The sequence below is a fragment of the Trichogramma pretiosum genome, unplaced genomic scaffold (genome assembly GCF_000599845.2).
Source record: "Trichogramma pretiosum strain Unisexual culture from Peru unplaced genomic scaffold, Tpre_2.0 scaffold92, whole genome shotgun sequence".
NCBI classification, from domain to species: domain Eukaryota; kingdom Metazoa; phylum Arthropoda; class Insecta; order Hymenoptera; family Trichogrammatidae; genus Trichogramma; species Trichogramma pretiosum.
The window spans coordinates 46,988-61,526 of record NW_019641705.1 but is presented as its reverse complement, the minus strand read 5'-3'; the positions used below and the strand labels follow the sequence as shown (position 1 = coordinate 61,526).

Here is a 14,539-nt window from a genome sequence, read left to right as displayed (position 1 = left end):
GTATCGCGCTCAAGATATTTAAATTCTATGCATAGCACTTTACTTACATTAGTATACGTGAAATTAAGCGACTTCGACTAGTGCAAGCATAGCTGTACACGAGCTCATACACGCAGCTACACTACGTACACAGAGGTCGTCTTTTCTACAAAATAGAGCTTTAATCTTTGACATTGCAGAGCACAAAGAAGAGAGAAGTAGCAGTAGTAGTAACGCGATAGCTGGTGGTCGGGTAGACGCAGGGCATTATCACCGAAGAGTAAAGCAAGTCGAGTGGATATGTATGGCTGCACAAGCCTACACTACTACGCTGCACAACTTTTCACTTTCGCATAAATATGAGCAGACGCACGTTCACTGCCCGTAACGTCCACGTCGCGTCGCATATAAGGCTTTTGATACTATAGTTGTTGAAACTGGCCATGTAGTCCTCTGCACGTTTCATGATTTACATGCGCGTGTCAGAAGTATCTTGCAGATACCGAAAAACCATAAAAATCAACATTTTTAAACAAATTTTGCCAAATTATTATTAGTGTAACTAATAATTTAAACCTAACTAATTTAAAACTTAAAATAATTTAAAACTTAACTAATAAAAACTTAAAATTTTTCCGAATAATCTCAAAAAATATCTAGATAACCTGTAGCAGAGAAGGGTCTGCAAGATAGTAACAACTAGAAAAATTAAACAACGCTCAAACGAGAATTAACGGAAACATTTAATGAAATTCACATAGTTGTAATTTTTACATGTATACAGAAAATAATAATAGCTAAGAATATCTTCTTGTTTTTGACTTCTTAAATAAAAATTGACAACGATAAGACAACGAAGAGACATTTGCGGCATGTAATTCAAACGTCTCTTAAGGAATATAAAATAGATATAAGCTTTGCAAGTTACGTCTATTTAATTTTAACGTCGTTGACACCCCTATCGTTCAATTTCAGTCCTGTTTTTTAAGTTATCTGTATGGATAAGGAAAGTCAAGGGTGGCGAAGATATGTTGCGCAGTAGTTTTTTGACACATGGGTTCCAAAAGCGTTTTCGCCATTTCCGCCTTGTTTGCAGGGGAAAGTGTATGCCATAAGAAAATGTTACTGTCTAGATACAATTCATAACGGCTGATTGAATGTCATAAACTAGGGTGAATAGATGCCTCAGGCGCGTTGTTTTCGGTTCGATTAAAAGATTTTATCGCGTTCTAGTTCCTCAAGAATTGTGAATTTAATGATCGAAAAAAATAAAAGCGCTGAATAAATAGAATTTAATTCAATTTTCATAAAACATAGATGTAGTAACTGCAATTTTTTTATTGATTCACTTCTCAAATAACTAATTGGTGAAAGTAGCGTTTCATATGTATTAGTCAACAAAATCAAAAGCAACACAACCAGTGCGGCACCTGAACTTTTTGCTGCAGTTAAACAAAACATCGAGTGATACTCAATAGCTAGGCAACAAGCTCGTTTTTCCCTAAAGAGCTGGCTACTTCTAAAGCCCACACGAACATGAACTTCATTGAGATATGAGTGTAAAAAAAAGAGACCTCTTTACCCTTAGATCTAGGCACTGCCTAATAACCTTAGCCTCTCAGATCACACTTAAGCTAGTTTTGGTAAAAGGTACATGGAAGAACATATGGGGATGGTTAACTGCATGTTTCTTCAGATAAGAAAATAGTTATTCTGTGATTACAGCGACGAGCGCTGTCAGCTGCTGAATACATCTATTGGAGGTAAGGCGACTATTCCGTGCTTCAGCGATAAACCTAGTGCTGCTGAATAAAGTCAACCGAGGTAGAGATAATTATTCCGTAATAAACTAAGAAATTGTATTAGATCTCGTTTGGGTGACGAGTTATTTTTACCTTTTACTCCGTCTGATTTATTTCATCTTATTTGTTCATAAATTGCTTTTAAAGATGGTTCATGAATTGTAGTAGGAAACAATTTTTTTTTAAGTTCGTTCAACAATTATTTTTGAGGTAAGTGAATAAAGTTTGTTTGTTTTACAGGGGAACAATGAAAAGAATATTATATAACGTTGAGAAATAATGAAAAAACATCCTTAACCTCATGAAATTGATTAAATTATGTTTCAATCGGACTCTGATTGAATTTTATTCGTACCTACACAAAATAGTATATTTTTATTTATTGAGCTCAAAAGCGAGAATTTATAGCTTTATACATGTAAATAAAATTTTTACCAAAATATTTTACCGAAACTGAATTAGTTTTATTTTGTTTGATAATTTGCATAACACATAATTTTGAAAGATAACAAAAAAACCAAAAAGGAGAGAAAGATAGCGGAGAGGAGAGGCGTACTAAAGAAAGAGCAATTATCATCAAGTCAAGTGCAGAACAAAAAGTATATGCACGAAGCACTTCCGGGAAGCAAATTATATAGCGAGACGATAATGGCCAAAAAGCAAAATGACTTCCTAGTGCTCGCAATGTGAAAATAATCCATAGAAACGCGCTCTGAAAAAAGTGGTAAATACAACTAATGAACAGAAAACCGATGAAGTACGCACGAGCAAGGGTTAATTGATGAATAGAATTAAATAGCAGTTATGGCGAAACAACTAGCAGCTACTTCAGGTGCAGAAGTTGCACGAGTTTTGCAATGCAAGTTACTCAAGTTGAGCGAGTAATCATAAGGTGTTAGCTTTTTCAGCTATTCCTTCTTATACTCTCCTACTCTTCATCAATTCCTCTTTATCTTCTCGACGCTTTTCTCGACTTTATATTCTATGAGTATGCCAAAAGCTACAGGATTTCAAGATGAAAAAGATGGAAGTGAAGAGAGGGTAAGATAGTCAGTATCCCCCCGAGACTGCCACATTGCTCCCTATGCTCGCTGCAATCAAAGTTACCCCCGAGTTATGGGGAAAATTATGAAGCAGCATTTAATGTTTAAAGGCGGCTGTTAAATGCAGGTTCTTCGGTTAGTGCGTCTCGCAAAGTAAGAGAGAGAGAGAGAAAGAGAGAGAGAGAGAACGAGAGAGAAAGAGAGAGAGAGAGAGAGNGAGAGAGAGAGAGAGAGAGAGAGAGAGAGAGAGAGAGAGAGAGAGAGAGAGCGAGAAGGGAAAAGAAAAAAAAAAGGAAAAACGGAGCAAGAAAGAGAGGAGTTTTCAAACTTTATTTTCCATACCAAAGATACGAAAGCGATTTTTGTAAAACAGATGCACTAAGAATATAGAAAAATAATTACTGTACAGCTAAAACTATACGATTTCTGACAATAAATAACTTTAATTTTTAATACGACAATATTTTTTAACGAAAAATTTTTATGTCAAATAATGAATAGAATGAGTTTTATTAGTTAAATCAATTCTACACGTTCAAAATAGTTGCTTAAAAAATAAAATATAATCAGATTGTTTTATCAAAATGAGTAGCGAAAAATCAATTTATATCTGAGCAAAATAGAAAAAGATAATATTTACGTTTCTCTCACTAACGTTCTATGTGAACCTTATAAGAATAACTTATGAAACATTTAATTTATCAAAACACTCAAGTTGAATTTAGGTGTACAGAGCTGCCAGATTACAGCTGGAACTTATCGTACGCCATCACGTATATCTTTTCAGTCTTTAGTCTCAATTTAAAAATCCATATTAATCTTCTTGCGTAGTGAAAACCTCTTACATTCAACTTTTCTTATTTTAAGAAAAAGAGAGAAAGAAAGCTCGAGCTCGCATCGCCGCAGTTTGAGCTTTATTCTAGTAGCAATGGCAGCGGCAGCCCGAAGTAATTTATTAAGTCTTGAGTGTGCGACGGAACAATGTGCCGGCGTTACCCTCGAGAACTTCCGTCTGCCTCTCTTCTTGCTCGCTTGCGTTCCCTATAGCTCTCTCCTTCTCTCTCTCCCTATCTCATTCACTTTTTTCAGCAAGTCGAAGATAAAATAAAAAAATGCACGAGCTTCCACTTACTATCGTGCAAAGCGTTTTTTCTTTGCTTTCACTGCATGAACCACCAGCTAAGATTTACCTTTTGGTGCGTGTGCAAGTGAACGACGACACTTTTATTCCTCTCTTCTCTTCACTTTCCTAACTTTTTCATAAATAAAGATTTTAAAAAAGACGCAGAAAGAAAGAAGAAGAGAGAGAGAGCAAATTTCAAAAACGCTGCTGTGCCAGCAGGAAAATCCGTGTATCATGAGATACTCCACAGCTTGTTTACTTACAATTGCAAGAATACCCAATAATCACGTATAGGATAAGCGGGGGTATTACTGCACAGCACCTATTGCTCGTCCATTGCAATGATTTTAAATAATAGATATTGTCCTGCCACAATATTAATGAAAAAAAAAATTAATATTAAAACATCAATTTATTAACATAATATCGATTTGAAATTTACCTCCGCAATTGAGTTATTTTTACGAAAGAAATTGCCGATAACACCAATAGAAAATCAATTGTAACTTTTTACGTGTGTGAAAATTTGGTTTGCAAATATCAATATATTTAATAAATACGTCGATATTAGTTTGATTAGTTGTATTTTTCTATAATAAAATAAGTTACGAATTTTAAACCGATGTAACAATTACTGCGCACTGTATGTACCTATTACTACGCCTATATAAAAGGCATTTCATTACAAGTGTCCTATCCATGCAGCGTAATTAAACGAAATCACTCAGTTTCTAACTCACGTAAAAAGTATCGAAATGGACCTAGAAAAAAAAGGCAACCCATCGTTTCGATGAAAAAGTATCTCAGCTTTCCGATGGTGTGATCAGATTTTCCAAAATTTTCAATTTTTACCGAAAAAATTTGACATAAAGTATTAAAGGCAAATATCTTGAAAAGCAAATTTTTAAGATTTTTCTAAATAGTTCCAATCGAAAGCTGAGGAAATTTCCTATCGCTATGCAAGTTTCCAAAGTGTGTAAATGATTATTACTTACAGGAGACCTTCTCACCTTCGGGTCATGGATTTGCTCCAAAATTTTTTTGGGGTCTCCTGGTACTCTGTACTGAAGCTCTCTGTGCTTAGTTTGATCTCATGGGCCTTAGGGCCTATTTTTAAGAGGATTTTCCACATTATAAAAAAATCTTTGTTATTTTCTATATCGATATAGAAGTACTTAAATGAAAAAATGCGACGATAAAAAGTTTTAAAATTTTTCAAAGAATTTGCTTGAATTTTTTCAGAATTTTTGGGACCATCTATCACTTAATTCAAGAGGCCCAAATTTGACGCTTTTTTTAAAAGATTTTAGGCCTTCTTAAAGAGAGTGATAGATGGCCCCAAAAATTCTGAAAAAATTCAAGCACATTCTTTGAAAAATTTTAAAACTTTTTATCGTCACATTTTTTCATTTAAGTACTTCTATATCGATATAGAAAATAACAAAGATTTTTTCATAATGTGGAAAATCCTCTTAAAAATGGGCCCTAAGGCCCATGAGATCAAACTAAGCACAGAGAGCTTCAGTATAGGGTACCAGGAGACCCCAAAAAAATTTTGGAGCAAATCCATGACCCGAAGGTGAGAAGGTCTCTTGTTTTCATTTTCTGCTGGGGAACGAATCGTTTTAAATCTATAGTATATTTGGCTTCGGTCGTATGACCGCTCATGCCTGCCCCATCCCTATGCGAGATAAAAAATTAAGGTAATTTGGGGCCAAAATGTCGACAAAAACAGCCATTTTCGAATTTTTGTTTTGACACTCATTATTGACAGTTACAGTTTGAAGCCTATTACAATATTTTATCAGGTAGAGTTGACATATTTAAAAACCTTTTTAAATAGTTTTGGAAATGAAAGTCCACATCTAACACGATTAGATTTCGAGTTTGTGGTTTATATAATTTATTTCTATTGTGCAAGCTTGCAGAGTGCTCAAATTCATTTGAAATCAATTTTTTGGCACTTTTTCATTTGAGTCACTCTGCACTGATCTAAGAATCATTTAAATATTCGTGATTTTTAATGAAACTTGGAAAAATGCCAAAATGGTCAATTTTGGGCCTATAAAAAAGGGTCTTGAAAGGCCCCAAATTTTTGAAAATATTTTTGGGAAATTTCTGACATTGAAAAGAACTAGTTTTTCATATTTAAAAAAAAAACATTTTTTGTCCATTCGACTTCACTGAGAATCAGCCATATACATCTTTTCAATTAACCAAATTTATTAAAGAAATAACGTCAGAGTCGTGAATTCGATTAAAAATTATTTAATAATTGTAGTAATTATAATTATACACATCATGAGGTATCAAAATGAAAAAAAAATATTTCTTTCAGTACTTACCGGGCCAAATTGTTCGAAATAATTTTTGACGTCCTCCAACGTCGTTGGCGCTGACAATCCTCCAACAAATATTTTTTTTGTCCTTGTCACCATCTAAAAAAAAGAAAACCAAATTAAAATACAATAGTATGAAACAGTATCATGTCATAGAACAAAATCCACTATTATAATGCATGATGAGACATTAAATTAAGCCTAAAAAAATCAAACTAAATATGATATTATGTCGACTCTGAAAAAGAACGATTAAATCTACTGCTCGAGAAAAATTGATTAATAGTAATTTAATGTTAATATAAACCAGCACATGTTATGGTACACTCGCACCAATTACATTATGTAATAGGGCTGTGCAAGTACCCGAGTTTTCGAGTTCGAGTCGAGTTGGGAAAATTTGAGTACTCGAGTTTTTTCGGGTACTCGTATTCATTTGAGTAATCGAGTTTTTCGAGTACTCGCAATATATTTAAGTTTTCAGTAAATAAATGATAAATTAATAGTCTCTAAACCACCTCCCTTTGTGGGTACGTGCTTATAAGTGTGATGAAGTGTGGTGCTATTAAATTATTTTCTTCTTTCAATTCTATCCATTGCGAATATCACACTTATAAGCATGTACAGACAAAGGAAGGTGGTCTACAGACTGAATTCATCATTTATTTACTTATAACTTAAATATATTGCGAGTACTCGAAAATAGTATATTACGTGACAAGGGACGAAAGTCGAACTTCCGTCCCTGCAAGGTTATGCACCCAAGGTGAAGCCGAGGGTGCAAGCTTGCAGAGACGGGCGTTTGACTTTTGTCTCGAGTCGCGTTTACGAGTTTTCTTTATCCCCGATCGAAAGTACGTTTGCTTAACATAGTTAAGAAATATTTCATTAAAAAAAATTGTATCCATGAATTTACGCTTACATGGCAAAGCCCGCCGACATTTGCCGCCCGAGCGCAGCGAGGGCTGCTGATCGACGGCGAGCTTTGCAACAAATATCATCAATAATAATGTTTATTAGTACATAACTAATATTATTAATAAATAATTGTAAATCATAGATAACAATGGCGTTAATAAAATACAAACGATCCCGTAAAGTATATAAGTATGAATTAGTATCATATGTTCTCTTCTTGTTCCGATTTGAAGTTTTATTCAATTAAACATTTATTTTGTCAAATTTTGAAAATTTCAATTAAGTAATTCACTCAATCTGAGGTAGACGAGTAGAAACTTGAGTGACCTAGAATAACGTTTAAAGTTGAAAGAATTTTTCAAAATATTTTATAAAAATTAACATATTTTGACTGTCTTTGTTCTCTTACATTTCATTTTTTATTACAACTACCATCTTTAACGATTTAAATTTCGGATTGGAATTGAATGTAATGAAATGTGTACGTCAAATTATGGCTGTTCAATTTTGATACTTCATAGAATTGTTAGTCTTTTAATATTTATTCAATCTGGCATATGTACATCATAAACTAAATCAATATAATTCATCTATTACATAGTCGAAACCAAACGATAATTGAAATGTAGGTTGCCGTAGTCATGGAGATAATAACTTTTGCGCGATATTGACGGGGAGCAAAAGTATTACTTTCGTCCCCGAATTCGAAGATGAAAGTACGTACTTTCGAGCATGGGATGAAGAAAACTCGATTACTCGAAAAAATTCGAGTATCCGAAAAAACTCGAGTGCTCGAATAAAACGCGAGTACCTGAAAAAACTCGAGTACTCAAAAAATCGAGTACTCGACTTGAACTCGAGGAAAAAACTCGAACTCGACGAGTCGAGGTTTTTCAAGTACTCGCACAGCCCTATTATGTAACATAAAAAAATATAAATTCAGCAAAGTAAGGACAATGCTTTTTCAAAATCGATTATTATTATTATAATTGTCCTTTTTTTTAACCCTGACTTTGTAGTGTCAAAAATTTTTTGAGACTTTTTCTGTTCATTTTTAAACACTGAAAATACAGTTTTTTTTTCGCCCAAAAAAATCGAAAAAGTCTATTTTTTTGCAATGAAAATGAAATCGTAGGACAAAACTGACAAGCGTATTTGATTCTCCAAATAAAAACCGTGGCAATTTTATCAATAACGGCATTGATTTTGAATAGAGCGGAGAAAACACGTTCGACTATGTTTTTATATTTCCCAATCAAACAATTGCAGCTTCTTTTTTTCTCATATGAATATTATAAGAAATCTCACCACCATCATCATCATCATCGCCGTCATCATCATCAATATTGCCTCGATCTACAATACAAATCCATGTGTCTATATTTTTCAAATTAACTTCAAATTTTGCAGCTCGTTTTCTTTTTCTCTTTATTTTTGAACATTTTGATAGATCGTTCAAAATCACTGATTTATTTTATAAATTTGTTGACATAGTACTAGAACCACTTTTAAATTCTGCGCGTATTTTTGTTTTCTTGTTTCTCACGCTTTACTCAAAGAAAGACCACTAAGAACTAATTTTAATTTATCATAACAGAAAGTTTGAGTATACGTAAACGATAAAAAAATTTTCCTCATATTGCGGAGATTTTGAAACATTCTAACTACTAGGGATGTTTAATTATTACATGTAAAAATGCGTATTATTAATTATTTTGTATTGCCACTGTGAGAATAATTTAAACGTGTGATTTGAATCGATTCACTAGTGAAAGTTACTGCACATAATTACAGAGTTGGTTATTCTTTTAATACGTTTACAAAAAATTTGTTTCATATATTTTAAATTTCTTATTCAAATATCGAAGAATTAATTAAGCAAGTCCGAAGCTCAATCAAACTTACTTCATCGAGAAAAATGTGTAATTCTCATAAAGAATGCATCGAAAGCAGCAGAAATATAAAATCAGCAAGCCTAAAACCTTAAAGAAAGCGTGTAATAAGGCTTCTCGAGACTTTTGCCTCCGTTAACAGCAAGCTCTTTTCATTTGCTCCCTCTATTTACAGTGCACCCTCTTTACCACTCGAATCCGAGTTTGCTATTGCTACTACTACTCTACGTTTTCACCCTGACGGGGTTTTTCATTCTCAACCTTTCTCTCGCTTTTTCGATCCCTCTCTGCAGTGTAACTCCTTCTTACCTCGTCTCGTTTTCGTGCGACGATGTAGAACTTGAACTATTTGCAACGAGTGTGAAAAAAATTGTACGGTTCACCCCTCTTTAGTTGCTTCAATACGAAATATACACGTAGCATTTGTCGACTTCAATCGCAGTTCACAAAAATTGCAAATTTCACGTCTTAAAAATTTAAAATATTTTGACATTTAAAAAAATGGCCAAGTTATCATTATAGCTAAGTAAAAACCTATTTCTATTTTATATTTTTCGTCTTGTAAAGTACGAGAAAAATTTTTGAGACCATGGAAAAATTACAAACCTGTGCTTTACCCTAGATTATGATAGTATGATCCCATGAATGTTTTTTTTTATAATGTAACTTATAATACTTTTCTTGAATTTTTCAGCAGAGAATTAACTTTGCTTTAAGCTAATTAAAAAATCTATTAGAAATAAAAATTAGATAATTTATGTGAAAAGGAAAAACACGTGAACCAGATTCAAATAGGTCTAAAGATTTGGAAAATGAAGAAAAATGGAAGGTATGCATGAGAAAAATGAATACAAAAGTATGAGCGTTGTAAAAAATGTCTGAAGATCCGCATGAAATTGTCTCGAACGAGCATATGAATAGCTCTCGTTCGCGGACCATAGAAGTTTACTTATTCGAATAAAGCGCGTTTGATGCAGCGAAAGTAAAAGGTACTTTTTTGGATGAGTTTCTTTTCACGATTTTCTAAGCCAAGAGATTTTTTCTTGTATATATTTGCATCTACACCTTCATTACAAAATACATATCTATATATTCCCAAGAGACATTGAACTTTCTTAATATAGTCCCTTATGCTGAGATATGTAATACAATTCAGTGTGCAGCAAAATTTAGTATAGAGAAAGATTTAGAGAAAAATCAATTATAAACATAGATTGTTTACATTTGGATATTCAAACAGTAGTAAAAAAATAATAATCATTCAATTTTTAAATTAATGCATAAATTAAAGTAAAAAATGATACAAAATATAGGATCTGAGTTTAAGGTCACAAGTTGCCGTATTTTTTATGGTTGCAAGCTTTGAAGAGACAAAAATGAACGTTTCAAGCATATCTTTGATACCCTTAACAATATTAAGCGCCCTTTATACACCCTAAGTTTGTCCGTTCCTTCGTAATGTGAAAAAATTAAAGAATTACTCTTATACACAATTCTTCAGATTTAGCATACATGACATAGTACACTGATGGACTTTTTAAAGAGAAGCCGTATTTTTGTTGTCAGGAATCGCTTCTATTGTGCTAAGATCGACTCATTCCTGCGTAAGAAGGAGACAAACATGTATAAGCGAGCTTCATCCTTACTGTTAGAGCGTGTGAAACTATGCGTGTATCTGTAGCTAGATGGTGAAAATAGGTAACAGATGGTGTCAAAATGTTCGAAAAAATTCAGACGTACATGCACATACAAATTAGTACGCCTTTTTTTGCATTTTTTCGTTAAAATGATTCTGAAAATGAGCTATAACTAATAAGTAACTACCTGAGGGACAAATGAAGTATAATAAAAAGAAAAAGTTGCTATAGAAATCATCGTCATTCGTTATCGGAATTTAATGATATCATTTCGAATTTTTCTTTCTCGATAACTGGATATACTAAGCGTATGTGTATCGAGACGGGTAAGTAGTGAGACAAAGAAAGTTGCGTGCAGAGGATATACTAAAGTCGCTTTACATGCGAGGTTCTATCTTACTCACTCATTCGTCTCTTGCGAACGATTCAGTTGGGCGAAGGTAAGATTTAGATAGACTAAGTCACGAAAGTTTTTTCCTATAGGTATATGCGAACAAACAGGGAGTCCGCCGATACGATTTAAATACAGTCTTACTTTTAGAGGACTCGGTTTTATCGTTTTTTATCTGTTAGTTTATACAAAATAGATTAAGATTAAAGCAATTCTTTTCTTTCTGATTCATATAATACATAAAAATATTTATCAGGAAGATTGTGAGTAAATAAAACCCCAATTTAACCTAAAATAAGGCTCAAGTACGGACCTTTTACTAACTGTAGCGTCCCCATAATTAAATGAAAAAATAGGTATGACTAAACCGTTGAAGAGTCAATAAGTAATTGATGTTCAGTTCACTCTCTGCTTAGTGAATAAGTATTCATCACATACTTACATGAAATCAATAATCACGAAGTAAACACAGTCAATTCATTAAATATTGTCAGTATTACAAATGATTTTATATGCAAAATTTTTTGAAAACGAAAATGCCTAAACTGACTTATGCATTGCTAGTTTTGCCTGTATTTTTTTAGGAATTGTGGGTTTTACCTGAAAATTTTACGCACTTCCTATACTTTTTCAAGAATTGCAGTTATTACCTAAAAGTATAGTCATTTCTCTTTTTGCCTGGGCAAAAGCGGCTTTTGCTGGTAACATAAATAATAAATATTAAAAAGACCTATGTGTAAACTTTTTACGTATCACTTGTAAAAATAGATATATTAAAGTTTAACATTGTCACTTCAAGCGCTCAAAACCAACAGTTTAAAGTGTTTATGATCGCTTTTATAATTGAATACTGATGATAATTTTTTGATACAGCGTGCGGAAAGTTCGTTTTTCGTAGTCAGTAGGATGCTTCGAAAGTAAAAGATCCCGGTGCTGTGGCTACAGCGTGCGGAAAAAACGAACTTTTTGCAGCTGTATCAAAAAATAGTATACTCAACGAGTGCGGAGTAGGTGTTTCAACTCGTTGCGTAATCTACTATTACGATAAAAAGAATAAAGGTTGACTCTTATTCTCTTCTTTTGCTATAACGACAAGGTTATTGGAATAAAATGAACTTGTTTACATAATCAAAGAATCAATGAAAGGGTTGCATTATTTATTGGTTTTGCACATTATTTTGTTACGTAGAGAGTACGATACCTAGTTGGCTTTCCAGTTAACTAAAGCCGAGTTCGTTGCGAGGAGAAATTTTGAAGTCCGTGGAAGTACGATAGTATACGCATGGGACCTCGCTGCAATTTCTCGCATCGTTCATCTCACCACAATTCCATTGAATATCACCGTACGCACGTAACACCCCAAAAACCAATAGCCATAGCATCCCTGTCTCTAAAATTAGTCTGGGAAACTCTAAAGTGCGACACATAGCACACCCAACGTGCCTCTCTTTATAAACCCACTTAAATACACAACGAGATATATATCTTTGCATGTCCATGTACATGCGCATGTATAAGCGTATGCATATCGACTCGATAGTAGTGAGTTCGGGTGAGCTACAAAACATATCCGCACTCACGCGCACGCTGGGCACGCGCAGCACTCGAGATAACGACTTGGGACAATTTACAAGTCAACTCGCCACCAGCGTTGTCATCCTCTACCGTAAATAGTTCATGCTAGACAGGTGTTACAGAATGCAGTGCTGTACATGAAACGATTTTTACTAATATTTAATAGCAATATAGTGCATATAGTATACACTGAGCATGTGTGCATACTTTTATGAAATAGTGAAATGCCCAAAAAGGCATGAAAGATTAAGAAAGGATCAGAAAAAGAGAGAGAACTGAAGGTATATTCTTTACTATTTTACTTTCCAGAACTATAGATTAACTATTCAGCTCGTTCTTTGTCTATCTGCCCCAAATTGATATGGTTAAAAACTTTTTACTTAAAGGCTGATCTTTCCTATTTCCACAAAGCCTTACAACTTTTCTACATTAACCTAAACTATATATTATTCATTATTATTTATGTTGGTTAAATTTATTGTACACTTCTTAGGCCTGAAATTCAAATATACTTTGCAATCTGTTTAATTTATTCTGTTTATCGAGCTTCTAGTCCATGTGATTTAAAATGTTCTCGGCTACCTTTAAAACTAATCATGTAAATTTATTTAAAAGTTAAAACTCATTGGATTTACATTTTATGTCATAAAAAATAATTAATTACAGACAACTAATTTAAAAAGTAAGATATTTTGGATAATGTATTCAAATCCAGTACTATACTTTTAACGAAAAAATTATCGTCTTTGAAAAGTGGTATGCTAATAGTTAACAACAATAAAAGCTGAATCATTGACAAAAAAATTAAAAAGAATTGTTTGAAAATAAAATTTAGAACCATATCGCATGACAATCATTAATTATAAATCAAAAACCAAAAACCATTTTCTTTAGCCGAAGCAAATGTATGTAAAACCAAGGCATACACGCAACGGATGAAGTTACACGCCTATGCGCACAACAGTACAATTATTTCCGTTCATACGTGTCAGCTTATGTATTATAAACAGGCACTGTGAGTCTACGGCTACATACATATAAGCTGCAATACCAGCACCATGACCAAAGAAACTTTTTAATACAAAATCCTCTTTCCTTTTTTCCTTGTTTCTCGGTAGTTATCTCTGGCTAACCCACACATGCACCCATACGTACAACATACACTCACCCTCCCACTCTACGACCCTCTTTCTCTCCCTCTCTCTCTCTCTCTCTCTTACTTTTTCCATGTAGATATATATCTCGTCGGAGAACGACCGTACATCTCTTTCTAGCTTGAAAACCAGCAGTAACGCTGCGTGTGCGCATGCAGGCGCGATAGGAAAAAGAGTAGAACCAGTTAGCTAGCTAAAACATATACCAGAGGAAGGACTGACGCTTTTATGGGAGATGGCCTTGCAGAGGACTACCATTTATTACGCACAGGGTGGTTTAAACCACCTCCAGCGTATTCCTGCATATACCGTCAGGCCAGACTATTTTTCATTCCCGATATCGAGAGGCTTTCGATACTAAATTTTCGAATCGAATCCGAGGGCGAATAAACATTTGCACACGTGCGAATGCATGTTCACTTTGTGATACAGGAGTATATTCCTGCACCATAGAAGTAGCCAGGGCTAGACATAAAGGTGAATTCTAGTTTTGTTTTTTATCTACTATGAATGCATTTAAATTACCGAAAAAAAAGTGAGTATTAACTTTGTTAATGTTAATGGTAATTAGTTCATTAAACTTTTTGATGCACTAGTACTCATAGAGTGAAAATTTACACAAAAAAGCGTGTTTTTGAGGTCAAATTTTTTTCACTTCAATTTTTAAACAACTTTTTCATTGTTAT

General features: G+C 33.6%; 1 protein-coding gene across 3 annotated transcripts in view; it reads right to left on the bottom strand.

Moving 5' to 3' along the window:
- The window catches only part of LOC106649717 (RNA-binding protein Musashi homolog Rbp6), a 162,927-nt gene that overhangs the window by 131,879 nt on the left and 16,509 nt on the right, over positions 1 to 14,539 (bottom strand). For all 3 annotated transcript variants that reach the window (XM_023462926.1, XM_023462925.1, XM_023462924.1), the window contains one exon: positions 6,293 to 6,385. In XM_023462926.1, the coding sequence (XP_023318694.1) occupies positions 6,293 to 6,385 (93 nt within the window). The remainder of the gene's footprint in view (positions 1 to 6,292; positions 6,386 to 14,539) is intronic.